This window comes from Staurois parvus, unplaced genomic scaffold, assembly GCF_062004578.1.
Source record: "Staurois parvus isolate SC_StPar_1 unplaced genomic scaffold, SC_StPar_1.0 ptg000267l, whole genome shotgun sequence".
Taxonomy (NCBI): Eukaryota; Metazoa; Chordata; class Amphibia; order Anura; family Ranidae; genus Staurois; species Staurois parvus.
The window spans coordinates 5612305-5640022 of record NW_028318063.1 but is presented as its reverse complement, the minus strand read 5'-3'; the positions used below and the strand labels follow the sequence as shown (position 1 = coordinate 5640022).

The 27718-nt window shown below is 49.9% G+C and overlaps 1 protein-coding gene across 1 annotated transcript in view; it reads left to right on the top strand.

The window, feature by feature from the left end:
• Positions 1–27718, top strand: part of TEDC1 (tubulin epsilon and delta complex 1) — a 299208-nt gene that overhangs the window by 32061 nt on the left and 239429 nt on the right. Inside the window, exon 3 of the mRNA XM_089681503.1 lies at positions 19884–20086. Coding sequence (XP_089537629.1) covers positions 19884–20086 — 203 coding nt within the window. The remainder of the gene's footprint in view (positions 1–19883; positions 20087–27718) is intronic.

Here is a 27718-nt window from a genome sequence, read left to right as displayed (position 1 = left end):
GACCACTTTAAGGCCAGATCTAGAATGGTAGGCAGAAACTGTAATGATACCCTGCTAGACTCCTCTAACTGTATCTGAGAATGAAAGTTCAGACAGTGGAGGTATTGAATAACTTAGCTTAGTTACCTTATTTTTCGCTCCATAAGACGCACTTTTTTCCCCCCAAAAAAGGGGGGAAAATGTCAGTGTGTCTTATGGAACGAATATAAAGCGGCCGGTCCAGTATTTTTGCGGCCACCATGTCAGAATACCGGGCCGGCCGCTCAGCTGTTGTCTCCTGCAGGGCCTTACCTGTTCCTCGCTCCAGCGCTGCACAGTCTTCCCGCGCTGGCTTCTGTGACAGCCGGGTGCCCACTGCGCATGTGCTGCGCTTTGTGAATGATCCGGTGTCTTCTGGGACACATGACAGGTCCCAGAAGGCGCCGGGCCATTCACAAAGCGCAGCGCTTCTCCGCATGTGCAGTGGGCACCCGGCTGTCACAGAAGCCGGCCCGGGAAGAAGAGGGAGCGACAACTCCGCGGAAGTGGGAGCGGGTACCTGTCAAATTCAGGTACCCGCTCCCCCTCCCTCCCCAAAGGTCAGCAGTCTCTGGTCATCCCCAGCACTGTCTGCAGTCTCTGGTCATCTCCTGTACTGTCTGCAGTCTCTGGTCATCCCCTGCACTGTGTCCGCAGTCTGGTCATCCCCTGCACTGTGTCCGCAGTCTCTGACCATCTCCTGTAGTATGTCCGCAGTCTCTGGTCATCTCCTGTATTATGTCCGCAGTCTCTGGTCATCTCCTGTACTGTGTCCGCAGTCTCTGGTCATCTCCTGTACTGTGTCCGCAGTCTCTGGTCATCTCCTGTACTGTGTCCGCAGTCTCTGGTCATCTCCTGTACTGTGTCCGCAGTCTCTGGTCATCTCCTGTACTGTGTCCGCAGTCTCTGGTCATCTCCTGTACTGTGTCCGCAGTCTCTGGTCATCACCTGTACTGTGTCCGCAGTCTCTGGTCATCACCTGTACTGTGTCCGCAGTCTCTGGTCATCTCCTGTACTGTGTCCGCAGTCTCTGGTCATCCCCTGCACGGTCTGCAGTCTCTGGTCATCTCCTGCACTGTGTCCGCAGTCTCTGGTCATCCCCTGCACTGTGTCCGCAGTCTCTGGTCATCTCCTGCAGTGTGTCCGCAGTCTCTGGTCATCTCCTGTACTGTGTCTGCAGTCCATTGGTTCAGAATATTTTTTTTTCTTGTTTTTCGCCTCTAAAACCTAGGTGCGTCTTATGGTCAGGTGCGTCTTATGGAGCAAAAAATACGGTACTTTTATCTTCTCTGCTGTATGAAGATATGCAGTGAAGTATGAGTTTTCTTGAAAGTGTTACTAAACCCAGGACCCTGCATTCACTCTCCCACAGTACACAGAAAATGGAAGGGCAATTATTTTAGTAAATATAAACTGCTAAATATCTTTTCTCATCAGCAGTTAGAGCAGTCTTATGACTTCTATCAGTGTCCAGCCGAGCACGTTAAAGCTTGTAGGAAGAGTTTTCATTCTGCTCTAGGAGAATGCAAGGCCCCTGACCTCTGTCTGGACAGTGTTGATTGGTCCTGTGCTGATCACATGCACTCTCCCAAGAAAAAACAAAAAACAAACGCCTAACTGAGCATGTGCAGAGTGACTTCACACGATATGTCTTATCAAGAGATGAGGGACACTGGAAGAAGGGGAAGATCAGAGAAGTCGGGATCAAACTATGTTTTTACACAATGCAGAGGATTAACCCCTTAGGTTCCACAGTGAATATAACAAGAATGCTTTACTGCATATACAGTGATTTTTACTGCTGTAGGTTTAGTAACACTTTAAAAGGGTAGCTAAGGGAAGTGTCTTAAGTAGAGATGAGCGATTCGAAGTAGGCGAAGTGGAATTCGCTTCGAATATTAGAAAAATTTGCAAAAATGGATGCATTATGGGTCAGCGCGCCTTGTCTGAGCGCCTTCCCAGACATCCCCGCTCCGTCGCCGCACATGTCGCCGCCATTTTAGGAAAAATTTCGATTCGCAATTTCGAAATTTTTCCTAAAATGGCGGCGACATGTGCGGCGACGGAGCGGGGATGTCTGGGAAGGCGCTCAGACAAGGCGCGCTGACCCATAATGCATTCATTCATGACATGTGATCGCATTAGCCAATCAGCAGCCAGCCAGCCAGCACTGTGTAATGGTCGAACTATAAATGGCGGCCATTTTAGAATTCTCCATTTGCCTCCAGTCATTCAACAGAGGCAGACCTGGCTGTATTCAGGGAGAGAGTTAGGGACACAGAAACGTTACTTAGGGACATGGAAACGTTAGTTAGGGACACAGAAACGTTACTTAGGGCCACAGAAACGTTACTTAGGGACATAGAAACGTTACTTAGGGCCACAGAAACTTTACTTAGGGACACAGAAACATTACTTAGGGACACAGAAACGTTACTTAGGGCCACAGAATCGTTACTTAGGGCCACAGAAACGTTACTTAGGGCCACAGAAACGTTACTTAGGGCCACAGAAACGTTACTTAGGGCCACAGAAACGTTACTTAGGGCCACAGAATTGTTACTTAGGGACAGACACAGAATTGTTACTGAGGGACACAGATTTGTTACTGAGGGCCACAGAACCGTTACTTAGGGCCACAGAAACGTTACTTAGGGCCACAGAAACGTTACTTAGGGACACAGAATTGTTACTCAGGGACAGACACAGAATTGTTACTGAGGGACACAGAATTGTTACTGAGGGACACAGAATTGTTACTGAGGGACACAGAATCATTACTTAGGGCCACAGAATCGTTACTTAGGGCCACAGAAACGTTACTTAGGGCCACAGAAACGTTACTTAGGGCCACAGAATTGTTACTTAGGGACAGACACAGAATTGTTACTGAGGGACACAGAATTGTTACTGAGGGACACAGAATTGTTACTGAGGGCCACAGAACTGTTACTTAGGGCCACAGAAACGTTACTTAGGGACACAGAATTGTTACTTAGGGACAGACACAGAATTGTTACTGAGGGACACAGAATTGTTACTGAGGGCCACAGAACTGTTACTTATGCAGGCCATAGATGGGTCGAAAATCGACCGATTTTTCGGCCGAAAATAAAATCGGCCGATTTTCGGATCGTTAGTGGGCGATTTGGTCGGCCGTTTTTCGGTATTTTGGCCGTTTTTTTTTTCAGGTAAAGTTGGAAAAAAATCGGCCGATTTTGCCGATCGGCCGATTTTCGCGGCAATTAGTGGGCAAATCGGCCGATTTTTTACCGATAAAAAATCTGCGCATGAGCAGTGACCTGCAAGAGGAAGACAAAAAGAAGAAAAAGAAGAAGAGGAAGAGGATGAAGAAGAAGAAGAGGAAGAAGAAGAGGATGAAGAAGAAGAGGATGAGGATGAAGAAGAAGAGGATGAGGATGATGAAGAAGAGGAGGATGAGGATGAAGAAGAAGAAGAGGATGAAGAAGAGGATGAGGATGATGCTGATGAAGAAGAAGAAGAAGAAGAGGAGAATGAGGATGATGAAGAAGAAGAGGATGAGGATGATGAAGAAGAAGAGGATGAGGATGATGATGAAGAAGAAGAAGAGGATGAAGATGAAGAAGAGGATGATGAAGAAGAAGATGAGGATGACGAAGAAGAAGATGAGGATGACGAAGAAGAAGAAGAGGATGAGGATGAGGAAGAAGAGGAGGAGGAGGATGAAGAAGAAGAAGAGGAGGAGGAGGAGGAGGATGAAGAAGAAGAGGATGAGGATGATGAAGAAGAAGAGGAGGATGAAGAAGAAGATGAGGATGATGAAGAAGAAGAAGAAGAGGAGGAGGAGGATGAAGAAGAAGAGGATGAGGATGATGAAGAAGAAGAGGATGAGGATGAAGAAGAAGAGGATGAGGAAGAAGAAGAAGAAGAGGATGAAGAAGAGGATGAAGAAGAGGATGATGAAGAAGAGGATGAGGATGAAGAAGAAGAAGAGGATGAGGATGAAGAAGAAGTAGGATGAAAATAAGAAGAATTCGAGTCCAGCAAAAAGTATCTCTGCAGAGAGCTCTGCTATTTCTGACAGTTCTCTGACAGTTCTTTGACATTTACAGCGGTTGAAACATTGTATCTATTTGTTTCCGAATAAAAACATCTGTATCCTAAATGGAAACAAATAGATACAATGTTTCAACCGCTGTAAATGTGAAGGAACTGTCAGAAATAGCGGAGCTCTCTGCAGGGACACTTTTTGCCAGCTGTAGAAGGGATGAAAATCGGCCGATTTTTTTTTTACCATTGATGGTAACGTCGGCCGCTTGAACGACCGAATTTTCGTTTTTTAAAAGAAAAATCTGCCGTTTTTTCTCCCCATCTATGGCCTGCATTAGGGCCACAGAAACGTTACTTAGGGACACAGAATTGTTACTCAGGGACAGACACAGAATTGTTACTTAGGGACAGACACAGAATTGTTACTTAGGGACAGACACAGAATTGTTACTGAGGGACACAGAATTGTTACTGAGGGACACAGAATTGTTACTGAGGGACACAGAATCGTTACTTAGGGCCACAGAAACGTTACTTAGGGCCACAGAAACGTTACTTAGGGCCATAGAATTGTTACTTAGGGACAGACACAGAATTGTTACTGAGGGACACAGATTTGTTACTGAGGGCCACAGAACCGTTACTTAGGGCCACAGAAACGTTCCTTAGGGACACAGAATTGTTACTCGGGGACAGACACAGAATTGTTACTGAGGGACACAGAATTGTTACTGAGGGACACAGAATTGTTACTGAGGGACACAGAATTGTTACTGAGGGACACAGAATTGTTACTGAGGGACACAGAATTGTTACTGAGGGACACAGAATTGTTACTGAGGGACAGACACAGAATTGTTACTGAGGGATACAGAATTGTTACTGAGGGACACAGAACCGTTACTTAGGGCCACAGAAACGTTACTTAGGGCCACGGAAACGTTACTTAGGGCTACAGAAACGTTACTTAGGGCCACAGAATCGTTACTTAGGGCCACAGAAACTTTACTTAGGGCCACAGAAACGTTACTTAGTGCCACAGAATTGTTACTTAGGGACAGACACAGAATTGTTACTGAGGGACACAGAATTGTTACTGAGGGACACAGAATTGTTACTGAGGGACACAGAATTGTTACTGAGGGACACAGAATTGTTACTCAGGGACACAGAATTGTTACTCAGGGACGCAGAATTGTTACTCAGGGACAGACACAGAATTGTTACTCAGGGACAGACACAGAATTGTTACTGAGGGACACAGAATTGTTACTGAGGGACACAGAATTGTTACTGAGGGACACAGAATTGTTACTGAGGGACACAGAATTGTTACTGAGGGACACAGAATTGTTACTGAGGGACACAGAATTGTTACTGAGGGACAGACACAGAATTGTTACTGAGGGATACAGAATTGTTACTGAGGGACACGGAACCGTTACTTAGGGCCACGGAAACGTTACTTAGGGCCACGGAAACGTTACTTAGGGCTACAGAAACGTTACTTAGGGCCACAGAATCGTTACTTAGGGCCACAGAAACTTTACTTAGGGCCACAGAAACTTTACTTAGGGCCACAGAAACGTTACTTAGTGCCACAGAATTGTTACTTAGGGACAGACACAGAATTGTTACTGAGGGACACAGATTTGTTACTGAGGGCCACAGAACCGTTACTTAGGGCCACAGAAACGTTACTGAGGGACACAGAATTGTTACTCAGGGACAGACAGAATTGTTACTGAGGGACACAGAATTGTTACTGAGGGACACAGAATTGTTACTGAGGGACAGACACAGAATTGTTACTCAGGGACAGACACCGAATTGTTACTCAGGGACAGACACCGAATTGTTACTGAGGGACACCGAATTGTTACTGAGGGACACCGAATTGTTACTGAGGGACACAGAATTGTTACTCAGCGACAGACACAGAATTGTTACTGAGGGACAGACACAGAATTGTTACTGAGGGACACAGAATTGTTACTGAGGGACACAGAATTGTTACTGAGGGACACAGAATTGTTACTGAGGGACAGACACAGAATTGTTACTCAGGGACAGACACAGAATTGTTACTGAGGGACACAGAATTGTTACTGAGGGACACAGAATTGTTACTGAGGGACACAGAATTGTTACTGAGGGACACAGAATTGTTACTCAGCGACAGACACAGAATTGTTACTCAGGGACAGACACAGAATTGTTACTGAGGGACACAGAATTGTTACTGAGGGACACAGAATTGTTACTGAGGGACACAGAATTGTTACTGAGGGACACAGAATTGTTACTCAGGGACAGACACAGAATTGTTACTCAGGGACAGACACAGAATTGTTACTCAGGGACAGACACAGAATTGTTACTCAGGGACAGACACAGAATTGTTACTCAGGGACAGACACAGAATTGTTACTGAGGGACACAGAATTGTTACTCAGCGACAGACACAGAATTGTTACTCAGGGACACAGAATTGTTACTGAGGGACACAGAATTGTTACTCAGGGACAGACACAGAATTGTTACTGAGGGACAGACACAGAATTGTTACTGAGGGACAGACACAGAATTGTTACTGAGGGACAGACACAGAATTGTTACTGAGGGACACAGAATTGTTACTGAGGGACACAGAATTGTTACTCAGCGACAGACACAGAATTGTTACTCAGCGACAGACACAGAATTGTTACTGAGGGACACAGAATTGTTACTGAGGGACACAGAATTGTTACTGAGGGACACAGAATTGTTACTGAGGGACAGACACAGAATTGTTACTCAGGGACAGACACAGAATTGTTACTCAGGGACAGACACAGAATTGTTACTGAGGGACACAGAATTGTTACTGAGGGACACAGAATTGTTACTGAGGGACACAGAATTGTTACTGAGGGACACAGAATTGTTACTGAGGGACACAGAATTGTTACTGAGGGACACAGAATTGTTACTGAGGGACACAGAATTGTTACTGAGGGACACAGAATTGTTACTGAGGGACAGACACAGAATTGTTACTCAGGGACAGACACAGAATTGTTACTCAGGGACATACACAGAATTGTTACTCAGGGACACAGAATCGTTTAATTAAAGAGTATGTCAGACAACATGCATAGGAGTGGCAGAGGAGGCAATGTTTTAGGAGCGAGCAGACGTGGCAGCAGAGGAAGGGGTCGAGGCAGCACTATTCGCAGCCAGAGGCCAGTGCTCCCGGTGTCATCCAGCGGTCGTGTCTCCACCGACAACCCTGCCGTCATCGATTGGTTGGCTCGGTCGTCTTCCTCTTCCCAGGTCACCTCTGACACCTACAGCCAACGGTCGGTGGGTACGTCAGACACAACCGTTAGTTGGCATGGCCCGGGACCAAGCCCACTGAAATCACGTGTCCTCTACCTGCCCCTGTCCTTTGGTGTTCCCTCACCAAGCGAAGTATCGCATGCTGTGGGCTCAGCCCCACTGTACAGTGAGGAAGAGCTAACAGAGGGCGGTCAGGAACGGGGGGAGACATCCGCCTCTTCAGCAGCCAGGCGAAGAAGTAGTGGCGAGGAGAGTGGCTCGGTAGCCGGTCTAGAGACAGGTCTGTCTCCTGACCCACACGCAGCCGAGGGGGCTAGTAGTGACGCGGAGACCCTAATTGATGATGATGAGGCTGATCGCACTTGGCAGCCTCGTCGTCATCAGGCTATTGCTTCCGCATCATCAGGAGAAGAGGGTGGCAGCTTGGCAGCGAGCAAAACAGTCGGTGGGTTGCCCAGGAGGCAGCAGGGTCGCAGCAGTGTCAGTGGAGGCAAACGGCCACGGAGTACAGCACCAGCTCCACTGCAGCCTACCACCACGGCCAGTAGTGGTGTCGGTGTGCACGGAGGAAGCAGCAGTCAGCCAGTGAGGAGTATCGGGGGCAAAGTTTCCTACTCGGCGGTGTGGCAATTTTTTGTCAAGCCGCCCGAGGAAGTAAACGTAGCCATATGTGGCCAGAAAGTCAAGCGTGGCCAGGGGGCCCATGTTGGGACTACAGCGTTGCGGCAGCATATGCAGCGTCGCCATTTGGTGGCCTGGGAAAACCGTGATAAAGATACGGCGGTTCTGCCTGCCCCAGCCCCCGCTCCATCACCCGCTCCGTTACTTGCTCCGTCACCCGACGTCAATCGCCCTCTATCAGCCAGTCAAGGCTCCAACACCTCTGCTGAGGGGAGTTGTCGCTCGTTGGCATCTTCCGCTCGTTCAGATGCTCCTTCTCCTGCTACTCCTCTTCACGGATTCCGTCAGCAGTCTTTCTTGGAATCCGTTTCCAAGAGACAACAGTTAGCGAGCACGCACCCGACGGTGCAAAAGCTGAACGTCCTCCTGTCCAAGTTGCTGGTGCTGCAGTCCCTCCCTTTCCAAGTGGTGGACTCAGCACCTTTCCGAGAAATGATGGCTTGTGCCGCGCCGCGGTGGAGAGTGCCAAGCCGTCATTTCTTCGCCAAAAAGGCAGTGCCAGCCCTGCATTCACATGTAGAAGAGATGGTGGGCCAGTCTTTGAGCATGTCGGTCTCTGCCAAAGTGCACGGCAGCGCCGACGTGTGGAGCTGTAACTACGGTCAGGGACAGTACATGTCATTTACGGCCCACTGGGTGAACGTGGTGCCGTCACAGCCGCACCAGCAACTTGGACAGGTCACGCCGCTTTTGCCTCCACGTTTGCACGTCCTTGGTCCGGCAAAGATGTCCGCCTCTACCACCTCTTCTTCCACCGTGTCCTCAGCCGCCACCCCCGTGCCAAGTCCCATTACCCGACCGGCATATCACATGTGCAGGGCGCAACGGTGTCACGCTGTGCTGCACCTGGTATGCCTTGGCGAACGTAGTCACACAGGGGAGGAACTTCTGAGTGTAATGAACAGAGAAATCGACAGATGGCTGTCTCCGCGCAAACTGAAAATCGGAACCATGTTGACCGACAACGGAAAGAACATGGTGTCTGCTCTGCGTCAAGGAAGGTTGTGCCATGCGCCATGCATGGCTCACGTGTTCAATCTGGTTGTCAAGCGGTTCCTAAAATCCACCATCCCACTGCAAGACATCCTTAAAATGTCACGTAAACTTTGCATGCATTTCAGCCATTCCTACACCGCAAAGCACACCCTCCTTGAGCTGCAGCGGCAGAACGGAATTCCACAGCATCGCCTGATCTGCGACGTTGCAACAAGGTGGAATTCAACCCTACACATGTTAGACCGCCTTTACGAACAGCGAAAAGCCATCACCGATTTCCTGATGTTACAAGCGGATAAAGGTACTCCCCTGTGTAACTTCGATGTCAGCCATTGGCAGCTCATGCGTGACACCTGCCGCTTGCTCAGGCCCTTTGAGGAGGCCACGCTATTCGTGAGTCGGCAGGACTATGGGATGAACGACGTCATTCCTCTGTTGCACGTCCTGGAACAAATGCTGTTAACAATGGCTGGTCAGGGTGCGGTAGACGTGGCGCACAGATCTCAACGCCACATGACCCCTGTGGGGGCAGGACAGGAAGAAGAGGAGGAGGTAGAGGAGGACATTTGTGCTCAGGAATTATTGAGTGAAATGGGTGGTTTTTCCACTCAGCGGACAGGAGTGGAGGAGCAGGAGCATCTGGTAGAGGAGGAGGAGGAGGAGACAGAGGACCCAGACGCACCGTGGCAGTATGCTGTGGAGATGGAGGCAGGGAGTCCCTCGCATTCCTTGGCACAAATGGCCCATAGCATGCTCGGTTGCTTGCGTAGCGACAGCCGAATAATAACCATCAGACAGAGGGATGACTTTTGGCTGTCCACCTTGTTGGACCCTCGCTACCGTTCAAAAATGGTGGCCTTTTTCACACCTGCTGAGAGGGAGGCCAAAATAACGTACTATAAAAACCACCTATGTAGTCAGTTGGTCTCTGCCTTTGTGCGCCAACGTCCATCCTCAGACACTGTGGGCCCTGTGCGCTCGCTTTCCGCTGCCATGGCAGCAGGGGAGGGGTGGGGTGGTAGGAGCAGTGGCAGCTCCACCAGCAGCGGCTGCCTCAGTCTGCAGTCGATGATGAGTAGCTTTCTTCACCAGCGCAGTGAGGAAACTACTAACCAGCCGCAGCAGCAGCAGCAGCATCAGGTGGACCTGGAGCAGGACCTCAAACACAACAGGCTTGGGCCTACTTGGACAGCACCCTGCCAACCGAGGTAGACAATCCCCTTGACTACTGGGCAACGAAACTTGACCTTTGGCCCCAACTAGCTGAATTTGCCCTTGAAAGGCTGTCATGCCCGGCCAGTAGCGTGGCATCGGAGCGCGTGTTTAGTGCGGCAGGAGGTATTGTAACTCCGCGGAGGACACGACTGTCCACCCAAAGTGTGGAGAGACTCACGTTTGTGAAAATGAATCAGGCGTGGATTAGTCTGGATTTCAAACCACCAGTTCCTGACACAACTGACTAAATCCGCCATGAATCATGCCCCAAACATGTGCCACTTTCAGGTCTCCTCACACTGCTGGTGTGTTCCATTTTTTGTCATAGGGTGCTGGCAGATTACGGGCCTCCCATTGCTGCTGCCAGGCACGTAATCTGCCATGGGCCCCAATACCGCCTCCTCATGCTGCTGCCAGGTCCAGAGTCTCTCATGGGTCCCTGTACGGCCTCCCATTGCTGCTGTCTCCATCGCCACACTCTGCCATGTGCCACTTTCAGGTCTCCTCACACTGCTGGTGTGTTCCATTTTTTGTCATAGGGTGCTGGCAGATTACGGGCCTCCCATTGCTGCTGCCAGGCACGTAATCTGCCATGGGCCCCTATACCGCCTCCTCATGCTGCTGCCAGGTCCAGAGTCTCTCATGGGTCCCTGTACGGCCTCCCATTGCTGCTGTCTCCATCACCACACTCTGCCATGTGCCACTTTCAGGTCTCCTCACACTGCTGGTGTGTTACATTTTTTGTCACAGGGTGCTGGCAGATTACCGGCCTCCCATAGCTGCTGCCAGGCCCCTAATCTGCCATGGGCCCCTATACCGCCTCCTCATGCTGCTGCCAGGTCCAGAGTCTCTCATGGGTCCCTGTACGGCCTCCCATTGCTGCTGTCTCCATCGCCACACTCTGCCATGGGCCACTTTCAGGTCTCCTCACACTGCTGGTGTGTTCCATTTTTTGTCATAGGGTGCTGGCAGATTACGGGCCTCCCATAGCTGCTGCCAGGCCCCTAATCTGCCATGGGCCCCTGTACCGCCTCCTCATGCTGCTGCCAGGTCCACAGTGTCTCATGCCATGTGCCACTTTCAGGTCTCCTCACACTGCTGGTGTGTTCCATTTTTTGTCATAGGGTGCTGGCAGATTACGGGCCTCCTATAGCTGCTGCCAGGCCCCTAATCTGCCATGGGCCCCTATACCGCCTCCTCATGCTGCTGCCAGGTCCAGAGTCTCTCATGGGTCCCTGTACGGCCTCCCATTGCTGCTGTCTCCATCGCCACACTCTGCGATGTGCCACTTTCAGGTCTCCTCACACTGCTGGTGTGTTCCATTTTTTGTCATAGGGTGCTGGCAGATTATGGGCCTCCCATAGCTGCTGCCAGGCCCCTAATCTGCCATGGGCCCCTGTACCGCCTCCTCATGCTGCTGCCAGGTCCACAGTGTCTCATGCCATGTGCCACTTTCAGGTCTCCTCACACTGCTGGTGTGTTCCATTTTTTGTCATAGGGTGCTGGCAGATTACGGGCCTCCCATAGCTGCTGCCAGGCCCCTAATCTGCCATGGGCCCCTCTACCGCCTCCTCATGCTGCTGCCAGGTCCAGAGTCTCTCATGGGTCCCTGTACGGCCTCCCGTTGCTGCTGTCTCCATCGCCACACTCTGCCATGTGCCACTTTCAGGTCTCCTCACACTGCTGGTGTGTTCCATTTTTTGTCATAGGGTGCTGGCAGATTACGGGCCTCCCATAGCTGCTGCCAGGCCCCTAATCTGCCATGGGCCCCTATACCGCCTCCTCATGCTGCTGCCAGGTCCAGAGTCTCTCATGGGTCCCTGTACGGCCTCCCATTGCTGCTGTCTCCATCGCCACACTCTGCCATGTGCCACTTTCAGGTCTCCTCACACACTGCTGGTGTGTTCCATTTTTTGTCATAGGGTGCTGGCAGATTACGGGCCTCCCATAGCTGCTGCCAGGCCCCTAATCTGCCATGGGCCCCTGTACCGCCTCCTCATGCTGCTGCCAGGTCCACAGTGTCTCATGCCATGTGCCACTTTCAGGTCTCCTCACACTGCTGGTGTGTTCCATTTTTTGTCATAGGGTGCTGGCAGATTACGGGCCTCCTATAGCTGCTGCCAGGCCCCTAATCTGCCATGGGCCCCTATACCGCCTCCTCATGCTGCTGCCAGGTCCAGAGTCTCTCATGGGTCCCTGTACGGCCTCCCATTGCTGCTGTCTCCATCGCCACACTCTGCCATGTGCCACTTTCAGGTCTCCTCACACTGCTGGTGTGTTCCATTTTTTGTCATAGGGTGCTGGCAGATTACGGGCCTCCCATAGCTGCTGCCAGGCCCCTAATCTGCCATGGGCCCCTATACCGCCTCCTCATGCTGCTGCCAGGTCCAGAGTCTCTCATGGGTCCCTGTACGGCCTCCCATTGCTGCTGTCTCCATCGCCACACTCTGCCATGTGCCACTTTCAGGTCTCTTCACACTGCTGGTGTGTTACATTTTTTGTCATAGGGTGCTGGCAGATTACGGGCCTCCCATTGCTGCTGCCAGGCCCGTAATCTGCCATGGGCCCCAGTACCGCCTCCTCATGCTGCTGCCAGGTCCACAGTGTCTCATGGGTCCCTGTATGGCCTCCCATTGCTGCTGTCTCCATCGCCACACTCTGCCATGTGCCACTTTCAGATCTCCTCACACTGCTGGTGTGTTACATTTTTTATCATAGGGTGCTGGCAGATTACGGGCCTCCCATTGCTGCTGCCAGGCCCGTAATCTGCCATGGGCCCCCGTACCGACTCCTCATGCTGTGACGTTGCAACAAGGTGGAATTCAACCCTACATATGTTAGACCGCCTTTACGAACAGCGAAAGGCCATCACAGATTTCCTGATGTTACAAGCAGATAAAGGTACTCCCTGTGTAACTTAGATGTCAGCCATTGGCAGCTCATGCGTGACACCTGCGCTTGCTCAGGCCCTTTGAGGAGGCCACGCTATTCGTGAGTCGGCAGGACTATGGGATGAACGACGTCATTCCTCTGTTGCACGTCCTGGAACAAATGCTGTTAACAATGGCTGGTCAGGGTGCGGTAGACGTGGCGCACAGATCTCAACGCCACATGACCCCTGTGGGGGCAGGACAGGAAGAAGAGGAGGAGGTAGTGGAGGACATTTGTGCTCAGGAATTATTGAGTGAAATGGGTGGTTTTTCCACTCAGCGGACAGGAGTGGAGGAGCAGGAGCATCTGGTAGAGGAGGAGGAGGAGACAGAGGACCCAAACGCACTGTGGCAGTATGCTGTGGAGATGGAGGCAGGGAGTCCCTCGCATTCCTTGGCACAAATGGCCCATAGCATGCTCGGTTGCTTGCGTAGCGACAGCCGAATAATAACCATCAGACAGAGGGATGACTTTTGGCTGTCCACCTTGTTGGACCCTCGCTACCATTCAAAAATGGTGGCCTTTTTCACACCTGCTGAGAGGGAGGCCAAAATAACGTATTATAAAAACCACCTATGTAGTCAGTTGGTCTCTGCCTTTGTGCGCCAACGTCCATCCTCAGACACTGTGGGCCCTGTGCGCTCGCGTTCCGCTGCCATGGCAGCAGGGGAGGGGTGGGGTGGTAGGAGCAGTGGCAGCTCCACCAGCAGCGGCTGCCTCAGTCTGCAGTCGATGATGAGTAGCTTTCTTCACCAGCGCAGTGAGGAAACTACTAACCAGCCGCAGCAGCAGCAGCATCAGGTGGACCTGGAGCAGGACCTCAAACAACAGGCTTAGGCCTACTTGGACAGCACCCTGCCAACCGAGGTAGACAATCCCCTTGACTACTGGGCAATGAAACTTGACCTTTGGCCCCAACTATCTGAATTTGCCCTTGAAGGGCTGTCATGCCCGGCCAGTAGCGTGGCATCGGAGCGCGTGTTTAGTGCGGCAGGAGGTATTGTAACTCCGCGGAGGACACGACTGTCCTTCCAAAGTGTGGAGAGACTCACGTTTGTGAAAATGAATCAGGCGTGGATTAGTCTGGATTTCAAACCACCAGTTCCTGACACAACTGACTAAATCCGCCATGAATCATGCCCCAAACATGTGCCACTTTCAGGTCTCCTCACACTGCTGGTGTGTTCCATTTTTTGACATAGGGTGCTGGCAGATTACGGGCCTCCCATAGCTGCTGCCAGGCCCCTAATCTCCCATGGGCCCCTATACCGCCTCCTCATGCTGCTGCCAGGTCCAGAGTGTGTCATGGGTCCCTGTACGGCCTCCCATTGCTGCTGTCTCCATCGCCACACTCTGCCATGTGTCACTTTCAGGTCTCCTCACACACTGCTGGTGTGTTCCATTTTTTGTCATAGGGTGCTGGCAGATTACGGGCCTCCCATAGCTGCTGCCAGGCCCCTAATCTGCCATGGGCCCCTGTACCGCCTCCTCATGCTGCTGCCAGGTTCACAGTGTCTCATGCCATGTGCCACTTTCAGGTCTCCTCACACTGCTGTTGTGTTCCATTTTTTGTCATAGGGTGCTGGCAGATTACGGGCCTCCCATTGCTGCTGCCAGGCCCGTAATCTGCCATGGGCCCCTGTACCGCCTCCTCATGCTGCTGCCAGGTCCACAGTGTCTCATGCCATGTGCCACTTTCAGGTCTCCTCACACACTGCTGGTGTGTTCCATTTTTTGTCATAGGGTGCTGGCAGATTACGGGCCTCCCATTGCTGCTGCCAGGCCTTAATCTGCCATGGGCCCCTGTACCGCCTCCTCATGCTGCTGCCAGGTCCACAGTGTCTCATGGGTCCCTGAACCGCCTCCCATTGCTGCTGTCTCCATCGCCACACTCTGCCATGTGCCACTTTCAGGTCTCCTCACACTGCTGGTGTGTTCCATTTTTTGTCATAGGGTGCTGGCAGATTACGGGCCTCCCATAGCTGCTGCCAGGCCCCTAATCTGCCATGGGCCCCTTTACCGCCTCCTCATGCTGCTGCCAGGTCCAGAGTCTCTCATGGGTCCCTGTACGGCCTCCCATTGCTGCTGTCTCCATCGCCACACTCTGCCATGTGCCACTTTCAGGTCTCCTCACACACTGCTGGTGTGTTCCATTTTTTGTCATAGGGTGCTGGCAGATTACGGGCCTCCCATTGCTGCTGCCAGGCCCGTAATCTGCCATGGGCCCCCGTACCGCCTCCTCATGCTGCTGCCAGGCCCGTAATCTGTCATGGGCCCCTGTTGTCGCTTGCTGGCATATCCCGCTCGTTCAGATGCTCCTTCTCCTGCTACTCCTCTTCATGGATTCCGTCAGCAGTCTTTCTTGGAATCCGTTTCCAAGAGACAACAGTTTGCGAGCACGCACCCGACGGTGCAGAAGCTGAACGTCCTCCTGTCCAAGTTGCTGCTGCCAGGCTCGTAATCTGTCATGCGCCCCTGTACCGCCTCCTCATGCTGCTGCCAGGTCCAGAGTGTGTCATGGGCCCCCGTACCGACTCCTCATGCTGCTGCCAGGCCCGTAATCTGTCATGGGCCCCTGTACCGCCTCCTCATGCTGCTGCCAGGTCCAGAGTGTGTCATGGGTCCCTGTACGGCCTCCCATTGCTGCTGCCAGGCCCGTAATCTGCCATGGGCCCCCGTACCAACTCCTCATGCTGCTGCCAGGCCCGTAATCTGTCATGGGCCCCTGTACCGCCTCCTCATGCTGCTGCCAGGTCCAGTGTGTGTCATGGGTCCCTGTACGGCCTCCCATTGCTGCTGTCTCCATCGCCACACTCTGCCATGTGCCACTTTCAGGTCTCCTCACACTGCTGGTGGTTTCCATTTTTGTCATAGGGTGCTGTATGGCCTCCCATTGCTGCTGCCTCCACCGCCACACTGTGGCTCCACACTCTGGTTTTGGCCCCGTGACTGCCCAAATGAGTGAAGTGTGCGGTGATTCTAAGATCGACGGCACTCATCTGCATGTCATTCTGACTGTCAGTATTATTTCTCTTCCCCAGCAGACTCCAAGGGCATTAAAATTAAAGGTACAGTGTTCTGCACTAATATAAAGGCTCTCTGAAGCCTAGAAACACCCTTTTATAAGTTAAATTCGCAGCGAATATATTCGACTCGAATCAAAAGTTTTTCACGAATTCGCCGAATCAGTCGAATCGAATTTTTGAATAATTCGCTCATCTCTAGTCTTAAGCTGTGCAATGCGATTAAGACCGCAAATGCATGTAACACACAGCATCTGGTCTACTGTCTTGTATGGCTCACACCTAGGCAAAGTTGTGTGTGTATAAATTAAGATGCAGATGTCTGCAAAATTGTAGGCTTCATGCACACTCAAAAAAAAACAAAAAAAAAAAAAACCTCCTAGCAGCAGTGTTTAGAGTGTGTTTTTTTTTTTTTTTTTTTTTATCAAATAATATTGTTCTGTGCAGGGGTGTGGAAATTAAAAAAAAAAGACTTGTCCAAGGGACTAAATCAGGGTCCCAATCTACTTTTCCTTCACGACAATCTACTTTGTCCTGATAAAACCTTTTTTTTTAACCAAAACTGTAATTAAAGCGGAGCTCCACTCAAAAGGGAACGTTCCGCTTTATGGACTGCTCCCCCACTCCCCATTAAAGATTGGGGAGCGGGGGGGCGGGCATTTGACAGGTACCCGCTCCCACTTATGGTCCAATCGCCTCGCCTAGGCGATTGGAAGCGGAAGGTGTCCTCCCTCCCTCCCTGTAGTCTTTTGGGACACGTGACAGGTCCCAGAAGACTACAGGTCCATACATGAAGTGCAGCACTACTTGTGCATGCGCAGTGGGTACCCGGCTGTGAAGCCATAAGCTATCACTGCCGGGTGCCCACACTGAAGATGCCGGCCTCCTGGAATGCAGGATGGCCGGTGAAACGAGCTGCGGATGACACACCAAGGGACAGGTAAGTGGCCGTTTTTTAAAAGTCAGCAGCTACAGTTTTTGTAGCTGCTGACTTTTATTTTTTGATAGGTCGAGTGGAACTCCGCTTTAAGGCTGACCATCCCTTCACTCAGCAATCACGGCTCTGACCATACCTATAGAGGTGTTCTGCTGAGCGTAGGGATGGTCAGAGGTGGTGTGCGGAGCGTGGGGATGGTCAGAGGTGGTGTGCGGAGCGTGGGGATGGTCAGAGGTGCATTATCCCTACTTTCAGCAATCACAAAGTAGGATGCAGTATGTGAATGTGGCCGGTGGAGTAGATAAGTAGTAATAGGATGGAGTTTAATGTGTGTTGTCATTAATATGTCCTCTATGGTGGTCTGGGTCCTGAGGCTGCCCGCTGCGTGTGTGTTCTGCAGTGTATGCAAATGGAGGGATGCAAATTGAGGTGAGGGGTGCGGAAAGGGTGGCTTGTTGGCATGTCCAAGAAGGAGGAGGAGAGTAGTGCCCGTACACACGTTAAGAAAATTGTACGAAAAATTTCGCTGAACCACTGATCGAACGATTTTCTCTTCGTTGATGAGCAGGATGTTTTAACCGATAACAATATTGTGAATGAAAAAATCCATTTGAACAGTGAAAAATGTTGTCGTTTCACATACGAACGACCAATTTTCTATGCGGTGGTATGACGGTCATACAAATAAAATCTATCAGGCGCTATCACGAGTGGAAACAGAAGATGACCCGGATTTTTATGTCCAAGAAATCTTCGTAAATGCAAACAAAAAATCCAAATGTTAAAAGTAGATTGGCCTAATAAGATAATGAAACCAGAATTATGCATATGATATATTTATGTATATAGTTAATGTAATAAACTATATTATACTCATTGCTGTTAATTGTTGTGTATATTGCTTGTTCTGGCCGGAAGGGCATGGCTACAAGGTCACACGCGCAGTGCATCAATTCATCTTGTACGGAAGACGTCAACACTACGAATTGCCCGACGAACAATTTTTTTTAGATTGGTTAATGTGGGCCACAATTTCGACCAACGAACGAATGCCTCTTGAACGTTGGATGACCGATCAGTCGATTTTCTAATGGTGTATTCCACCTTTAGAGAAGTGTGGGAGTGGCCATGACTGAATGGGGCTGCCTGAGCAGAATGGATAAGCTGAGGGAGCCGCTGAGCTAGTGAGAGGCCGGCGGAGAGGGAACTGCCTACATCGGACAGCAGCATGGATGAGTGGAGAGCCTGCCAACTCTGGTGTAGCATAAAAATCTGTTCGTACTTCACTAGTGTCCGCTCCGCAAAAAAGGAAACGCTGCTGCTTTCCCACAGCATGGCTAAATGTAAATAAAACCACCTGCCCGACATCTGGAACTGTATGTCCCGGGTGTCAGGTGATATGAATTGCACATCCCTGCTGTGTGTTCCTGCACACTTTGTAGTCTAGAGGTTTTTTAAGCTCAGTGTTTAGAAGCAAACTAAAAACTCTGGTTTGTGCATGTGAGAGCGATTTTTCAAGCTGAGAAAAAAAATGCTAAGAGCTGGTAAGCAGCAGAAGGGGGAGTTCCACTTTAAGTGTTTTTCTCCCTGCTCCCCATTAAGGATTGGCACCTTTGTTGAGCAGGTACCCAAATTTGACAGATACCCGCTATCACTTCCACTGCAATCGCCTAAGGCGATTGGAAGCGGTAGTTATCTTCCCCCGCCCCCCCCCCCCCTGTAGTCTTCTGGGACACGTGACAGGTCCCAGAAGACTACAGGGCATTCACAAAGCGCAGCGCTTCTCGCGCATGTGTAGTGGGCACCCGGCTGTGAAGCTGCAAGCTGTCACAGCTGGGTGCCCACACTGAAGATGCCAGCGCCAGGGAGAGAAGACATCGGTGAAACCGGCTGTAGTGAGGACACTGCTGGACCAAGGGACAAGTAAGTGACTGTATTTTGAAAGTCAGAAGCTGCTACAGTTTTTGTAGCTGCCGACTTTTATTTATTTATTTATTTTTTTCAGCTGGAACTCCGCATTAAGGAGCGGGCAGCCACTGCATCTTTAACAACGGATAGCTCATCAGCTGTCAGAAGAGTCATCGGTTGTTAGGGACGCAGGTGGCCTGCCCACTCCTTAACAACCCGCTGTCCACTGCTAAATGCCTGCAAAACACCGGCACAAAAACTGGAAAACACTGGCAAAAAACACTAATATCGTGTGTTTATTCAGCATTTTTCTGTCATTTTTAAAGCACCTAGTGTGCGTGGAGCCTTACTGTTTACCGTTGCTATGAAAGTAAATGAAATTATGTGTTGCACTGCCCCTCACCCACCAGTGTACAGAAGGGTGAAAAAGAACATGAATTTTCACTTGACCCTTCTTTTTTTTTTCCTGTAGTTTTATGGTATAAGGCTCCATGCACACGGGGCGTTTTGATAATGCTAGTAACGTTAGCTGTGTAAAGTCACATTAAATGTTGATTACAGTCTGTGTGTATGGACACATAGGATAACATTCTGTGGGGTTTACTGGCTGTAAAAAAAAAAAAAAAACGTGAAAAGCCAAAAACAGCAGCTGTAAAAACATCAAGTGTGCATGAGGACTAAAACCTCAGATAAATGTTAAGGGCAGAAAACTGCACAGCTGAAGTTTGGGGTATAAAAGTAGACTGATGCATTCTGGAGTTCAGCTTTAAATGTTTAAAACACACGTTAACATGCCAACATCATTTTATCTTTTTCAGGGAACGAAATTAGATATGTTAAAAGTATACTGCAAATTCAAGGCTACGGCAGAGCTGCTTTTTATGAAATCCCTGATGATGGCACAGAAGGCAGCAGGGAAATATTACTAGCCTTCTCATGGCTCTTATACACAGGAAAAATACTTGAAACTATTTTGGAGAAAAAAAGAGTTAAATTTGGCGATCACATTGCATTTTGCATGGTATGTATTCAGACTTCAAAACATGTAAGTAAAATGATTGTATAACGCACAAATGTTTCTGCAGATGGTCTTTGAAGGGAATGTTGTGCCTTTGAAAAGTATGTTATGAACTAATAAATGTAAGGGTTAACTTCACCTTTGGAACACATTTAATTTTACTAATTCAATCCTTGGGCCACTCTTACACAGGTGGGCTCCATTTAGATAAGCACTGGATCTGTCTGCTCATCCCCCTGCTGATCAGAGTAAAGCAGGCTGATGACAGGTCTATATCTGCTCAATTTACATAGAGTGAATACAGACATAACCCACTCTGCTCTATGGCCAGACGTGTGTAAATGGACTCTGCTGCCTGTTTATACCCGGCTGCCCTCCGCTCAGATCCACCTAGACAGAAGGGGATGGATCTCCTTTTAGTTTTTTTGGTTTGGAGGTAGGCAGGTAAATGGAGGGTCAAATCAAGTCCACCTGAAAAACTGACAGGCAGACCTGATCAAACCCTTCCTGTGAAAGAGGCCTTATTCACCTGCACTAAATCTTACCACACACAATGAATAAACGCTGCTGTATCAAATATCATACAATATCAGTAAACCAAAACAAAGAAATACTGTACTAATTTAAACATAAATATAGCGAATTCCTAATTATCAAGAAATGCAACATTGCTTTCCAGTAATCACAGTGCTAAAGTATCAAGTGCTTCAAATCCGCACCTTTCAACCAACAAAATATTAAGTCCAGCACTGATGGGACATTTTACAATGTGCTCAACAACACTCTTGATGTGTGTTTCTCAGGTGCTTTTCTCCCAGTGTGATAAACACAACCCATATTCATGAGGGTTGTGATCCCTTTTATAAAAGTGGGTGTAACGGAGGTGTAGGTGGGACAGAACACACGTGGAAAGCGGTGGGCACACAAGGTTTTTATAGAGGGGTTTGGGACACTTGATCGGTGCAGCAAGGGTTAAGTCCGGGGCACACAGCAGAGGGACAGTTCAGGCAGGTAATGGGTAAAGTCCAGGCTACAACAGGGAAGTTCAGACAGACATTGGGAAGTCCGGGCACACAGCAGAAGGATAGGCTGGCAGGCAAAGATAATCTGGGCACAGCAGAGGAGCAGTTCAGGTAATGATAATCTGGACACAGCAGAGGGGCAGTTCAGGCAGGTAATGGGTAATCCGGGCACACAGCAGAGGGGCAGTTCAGGTAAAGATAATCCGGGCACAGCAGAGGGGCAGGCTGGCAGGCAATGGGTAATCTGGGCACACAGCAGAGGGGCAGTTCAGGCAAAGATAATCCGGGCACAGCAGAGGGGCACGCTGGCAGGCAATGGGTAATCCGGGCACACAGAGAGGCAGTTCAGGCAACGATAATCCGGGCACAGCAGAGGGGCAGGCTGGCAGGCAATTGTAATCCGGGCACACAGCAGCAGGCAGGCTTACAGGGGCACTCAGCAGAAGGCAAGCTTGCAGGGGCTAGCACGGTCTTGGCTGTAGGGTCTGGCCGCAGCTCAGACCTCTCACAGCACTCTGTCACACAAGCAGGGAATGAACTCTCTGCTCGGGTCCTGCTCTGGTCTTTTATTGACGGAGCAGGATGCTTCCTGGTTGCATCGGCTGGCCTGGCGTTGGGTTTCTGGGGCAACAAGCCCCATCCCCTCACTCCGGCCACGTACAGGGAGCGCAGCCTTTGTCTCCGGCGTGCGCAGAGCGCGGGAACCTCGGGCCGCGCTGTGCCCGCCGAGACAAGGGGAGGGGGGCGCGCAGAGACACCCAGATGGCCTGCATGTGGCAGACTCCTTGGCGCCTGGCTGAGGAGAGGTGCGAACCTCTCTGCAGGGGGCAGATCCCTGGCACCCAGCACACCACTTTCTGTGGGCTATGTGCGGGTGCAGGGACATGCAATGGGGAAGGGAGGGGGGAAGAGAGGGAGTGATGGAGGGGGGGGGGACCATTACATGGGTCAAAATGCTCTTTTGAAATGTCTAAAAGTAGTTTTCTCCATGCATTGGTGCCAATGTATCTTAGCTGTGTTGGCTCTCATACCTTAAAGAAGAACTTCATTAAAATATTCGGAGAGCACTTATCAACCAGCACCTCCTGTCTTATTTTTTTTTTTATTCCAAACAACTTTTATTGTCTCAAGATAATAGATGAAAGGAACAGTACTCACATAATCCACAATGACATTTACTGCAACAGCAGGATTGCACATAAATAGAACAACGTGGATACGCAGATCCCGTAATAAACAGAATAACAGAAATGGTAATCATACAAAACAGACACCACAATGGTCCAAAACTTTCTTGACAGTATCTTGCTTTTTCCTTTTTATGTCTTATTCCTCTCCGACCAGATGTAAACAGAAATGGGGGGAAAGGAACAAAGCCCAAAACATGTCTTCAAACAATGAAAAAAAAAACCCACATCAACAACAACCTCTGGTTCACCCAAGACGTCTCATCAAAAAGAATGGGAAATGCACATGAACTCCCCCAGGGGGAGGAGTGGAGCCACGCACCTGATATAAAATATCACACCTGCAAAAGTCGGTCCACTATCAATTTAGGAGGGGTGAGCCCAGGTGTATCCAGCCAACCCTGCCATACCTGCTGGAACTTACGATAAGCATTGCGATGTTGGTACGTGCGTTTCTCCCGTGGGAGTAAAGAATTAACATAAACTATCCATTGCTTACTAGTCGGAGGAGCAGACAATAACCAGTACCTTGCTATCGGCTTCCTAGCCAGATATAAAAGGTCTAGATACCATAATAGTTCCTCCTGGTTGGAGCAGTTCTTGGTCCAGTGCCCCCAACAGACAATGCAATGGATCCTGGGGAACAGTATATTGCGATACTAGAGAAATAAATTGGAGAACCTCACTCCAATATCTATGTAATTTGGGGCAAGGCCAGAGCATATGTAAGAAATCACCCTGTTGGACCCTACACCTCAGACAATCAGGTGAATCCTTCCTGTCCCACTGATACAGTTGCACAGGGGTCCTATACGTTCAATGGAGAATAAACAATTGAGACAATTTATGAGAGCGAGAAAGAGAAATTCTCTTAACAGATTCCAGGGCAGCATCCCAGACTACTCCAGCAAACTCTCCAATATCCCAGGACACTGCGCCCTGCTCCGGAGACTAGCGGAGTATACCCGAGAAATCATGCCCTTCTTATGGGTTGCCTGAGTGGCATCCTTAAGAAAAACTGAGTTGGTCAATGTGAGATTAGAGAGCGAAGGCTGAGCATGTATCGCATGGCATAGCTGAAGATAATGATAAAAATGCTTATGTGTAAATTCCATTTGCAGTTGAGAAAAGAACTTTAGGATTGCCCCCGAATACAGCTGAGATAGAAATTTCAGGCCTCAATCCCTCCAGTCATAAAAAACCTCCAGTTTAGCCAATTCTACATATTGCAGATTATTCCACACCGGAGTACAAGAAAGAAAGCCGGTAATACGAAAGGAGGCTTTTACCATATTCCAGATGCGACTCAAAAGAGGTCCGTAGTTGGAGCCGTGAATGGAAGTACAGGTAGAGCCAACTCAAGATGAGAGAGCCGAAATGGTGGGATCAGGGGAGGAGACGGAATATGAGGTTGAAGCAATTCTGGACTGCAGAAGACGGGGAAGACAAATCCAGTACCTGGTCAGATGGAAGGGGTACCCACCTGAAGAAAGTTCCTGGGAACCAAAAGGCAATGTACGTCGGCGGAGGAGGAGGTTCTACTCTCCCTGGAAAAGGATCAGGAGCAGCTGGTTTGAGTAAGGAGCCGTGGAAAACTGGGTGGATCTTGTATGATTCCGGAAGGCACAGCTCAAACACCACTGGATTGATTTCTCTCTTGATCCGAAAAGGGCCAATGTACCTTGGACCCAACTTGCATGACGGGCACAGGAGTTTTAGATTGGCAGTTGATAGCCAAACTTTGTCTCCAATCTTCAGAGAAGTGTTTCCTCTCCGTTTCCTGTCGTAGTGTTTCTTATAATCAGCCTGGGATTTCAGTATAGACTCTTGGAGGACTTTACAGTTGTTCTGTAGCATGGAGAGTCTGTCCTCTACTGCGGGTACCAAAGCTTCAGGAATGGTGTCAGGTATGGAGGAAGGGTGGAATCCATAATTGTCCCAAAATGGCGACTGGTTTGTAGCAGAGTGGACTGAGCAAATTCTGCCAATGGGAGTAGAGATGCCCAATCATCCTGAAAAAAAGCAGAGAGGCACTGTAAATATTGCTCCAAAGTCTGGTTTGTTCGCTCCGTTTGCCCGTTACTCTGGGGATGGTAGGCGGACGATAAGCAGAGTTCCACCTTCAGGGCTTTGCAGAGGACTCTCCAGAACCTGGACATAAACTGCACCCCTTGGTCTGAGACGATATTACTGGGCAGACCATGTAACCTGACAATCTCTTTGATGAAGGTTAGTGCAGTCTTTGGTGCGGATGGTGTACCCACCATTGGTAAAAAGTGGGCCATCTTGGATAGCCGATCCACTACTACCAGAATGGTAGTAAACCCCTCCGAGGGCGGCAAATCCACAATGAAGTCCATTGTGACCATCTCCCAGGGACGATCAGGAATGGGCAGGGGCCTCCGCAACCCCCAGGCCTTGGCTCTGTCTCCCTTGTTCCGCAGACACACTGTGCACGACTTCACATAAGCTCTACAGTCATGATTCAAGTTGGGCCACCAGAAAGATCGCTGGATTAGTTCCATTGTCTTACAGGGTTCAAAGTGTCCAGCCAGTTGATGGTCGTGGAAAGCCCTTAGAACTTGACCTCACTTCTTGGGGTACAAAGATTTTATTCTTGTGCCACAGAAGACCATCCTGCCTTCTAAGCGAATTTTGTTCTGGTTCAGGACATAGTGCAGAGGCTTGCTTGATCAATGACTTTAGGCTGGATTGGATCAGAAAAAAATTTTGGGCCGACAAAATGGTGTTGGGGGGAGAAGGCTCCTCCTGGGTCCGGGAACATGCGGGAAAGAGCATCTGCCTTCCTGTTTTTGGATCCTGGGCAGTAGGTTATGTGAAAGTTAAACCTGGAGAAATATAAAGCCCATCTAGCCTGTCGAGGTCTTAGGCACTTGGCGGACCTTAGATACTCCAGATTTGTATGATCTGTGAAAATCATAATTGGGTGGCTGGCTCCTTCCAAGAGATAGCCTTCGAAGAATGGAGGTATCTTAATCGCTAAAAGTTCCCTATCTCCCATATCGTAGTTCCTCTCGGCTTGGCTCAGTTTCCTGGAACAGAAGGCTATTGGGTGAAGCAGAGCCTTTGGGCCCTGGCGCTGGGAGAGTACGGCTCCTGTAGCAACTTCAGATGCGTCTACCTCCAGGATGAAGGGGAGTGTTGGCACTGGATGCTGTAATACAGGAGCGGAGGTGAATTGACTCTTTAATTGCTCAAACGCTTTTTGAGCTTCCTGGCTCCAGCAAAATTGTGTATGGTGGTACCCACCCGAGTTGAGTAATGGGGGCAATGATTGTGGAAAAGCCTTAATAAATTTCCAATAAAAGTTAGCGAAACCCACAAATCTTTGGACCCTTTTCCTGTCTGAAGGTGCAGGCCAATACAGGTAGCAGATACTTTCTGAGGGCCCATGGAGATCCCCTCGGTGGAAATTATGAGCCCCAGGAACTGGATGGACTGCTTCTCAAACTCACACTTCTACGCCTTGGCGTACAAGCCATGCTACCTTAGAGTGTTTAGCATTTTCCTTACGTGATCACGATGGAGTTCCAGTGAGGTAGAGAAAATTAGGATATCGTCCAGGTAGACTATCACAAAAAGGTCGAGGTATTCTCTAAAGATGTCGTTCACAAAATGTTGGAACGTAGCTGGGGCATTACATAGCCCAAACGGCATCACTAAGTATACAAAATGTCCGAAGCGTGTTCTGAAGGCGGTCTTCCACTCATCGCCCTCTCTTATACGGACTAAATTGTAGGCCCCTAAGTCCAATTTAGTGAACACTCGGGTTGTTTGAAATCTCTGAAATAACTCGGGCACCAGAGGAAGAGGATACCTGTTTTTAATGGTAATTTTATTAAGTTCCCTGTAGTCAATGCAAGGTCTAAGAGACCGATCTATTTTTTTCTACAAAGAAAATACCAGCCCTGGCAGGAGAGGAAGAGGGGCGGATGAATCGTTTAGCGAGATTCTCGTCTAGATAGTGCCGGAGGGCTTCCAGTTCAAGTTCGGATAATGGGAAGATTCGCCCAAATGGTATTTCTGCTCCTGGGAGTAACTCAATTGGGCATTCTTAAGACCAATGAGAAGGCAATTTGTCAGCCTTCTTTTTATCAAACACATCGAGGAAGTCATGGTAGGTAGAGGGAACTGATTGACTGGCCTCTGGTGAAGGTTGGACTGAGAGACACACGGAAGAATTGGGGGGTAAAGGGGCACCACAGTGTTGTAGACAGTATTCTGAAGAAAATATGATTTCCTTCTTGGGCCAATTGATCTGTGGGTTGTGGGCTTGCTACCAGGGTATTCCTAGGATGGCTGGAAACATGGGGGATCTGATCACGTCAAAACGAATAAACTCCTGAGGGCCAGAGTCGGTGGTTGCAAGAATAGGAATGGTTTCCTGGGTAACAGGTCTGGAACTCGGAGTAGTGCCATCCACAAGTAAGACGTCAAGTCTCTTTTTCTTAGGCAGAAGAGGGATGTGTAAGTCCTTGGCCAATTGGATGTCTAAGAAACAGCTACAAGCTCCCGAGTCAACGACTGCTCGCAACTTGACGTCCCTTCCAGCCACCTGCAATGACATGCGGAGAACGACATGGCTGGTTGAAGTCCCGTATAGCTGAAGGTACGAAGGATGGGGCTGGCTGGACTTACTTGGGCGTACTGGGCAGTTACACAGGAAGTGGCCCCACAGTAAAGACAGAGGTTGTCTTGCTGTCTGCGTAGCCTTTTTTTCAGGGATCGCCGTGGCGCTGGTCCCGGCGCAGTGCGCCGCCCTGCACGGGGATGCGGGCACTAGGTCCAGGCTGGCCGCGGCGACGAACTCGCGCATGCGCACTAGGAGACACGGGTGCGCGCTGGGCACCAATGACAGCGCAGGGCGCGGTATTTAAATCGCCCTGAGCTGTCACTGGTTGCCATTTGGTCCTTTCCTGTTCCCTGATCTATGTAACTGAGTTTTGGATAAGTTGCTGACCCGGATTACTCCTGACATTGCTGTTCTATCCTGCCCTGACCCTTGGCTTGCCTGACCTCTCTCCTGGATGCCCCCTGTGGGTTCTTATCTACTGTTGCTGACCTGGCGTGTGACCCGACTATTCCCTGCCCGCTGTTTTGTACCTCGCAGACCCCACGGCTCCCGACCCGGCTCGTTTGACCCTGCACCTGCTCAGCCATCCATCCATCCCGTCGGGATCGCCCGTCCTCATATCAGGCTCTTACTCTGCGGGAGCCCTCGGCGGATACCTCTACCATTGGTGGGTGTGCCCAGTAGTCGCGACCTGGTCTCGGTGCGCTCCAAGTCCATCCCCACCATCAGGGGCCCTGGTGAACAAGTGCTTCGGGACTTAGACTCCGCGCCCTGGAAGCACCTGACCAGTGGATTGCTAGAGGTACCGCCGGGCGGTCCCTTACAGTACCAA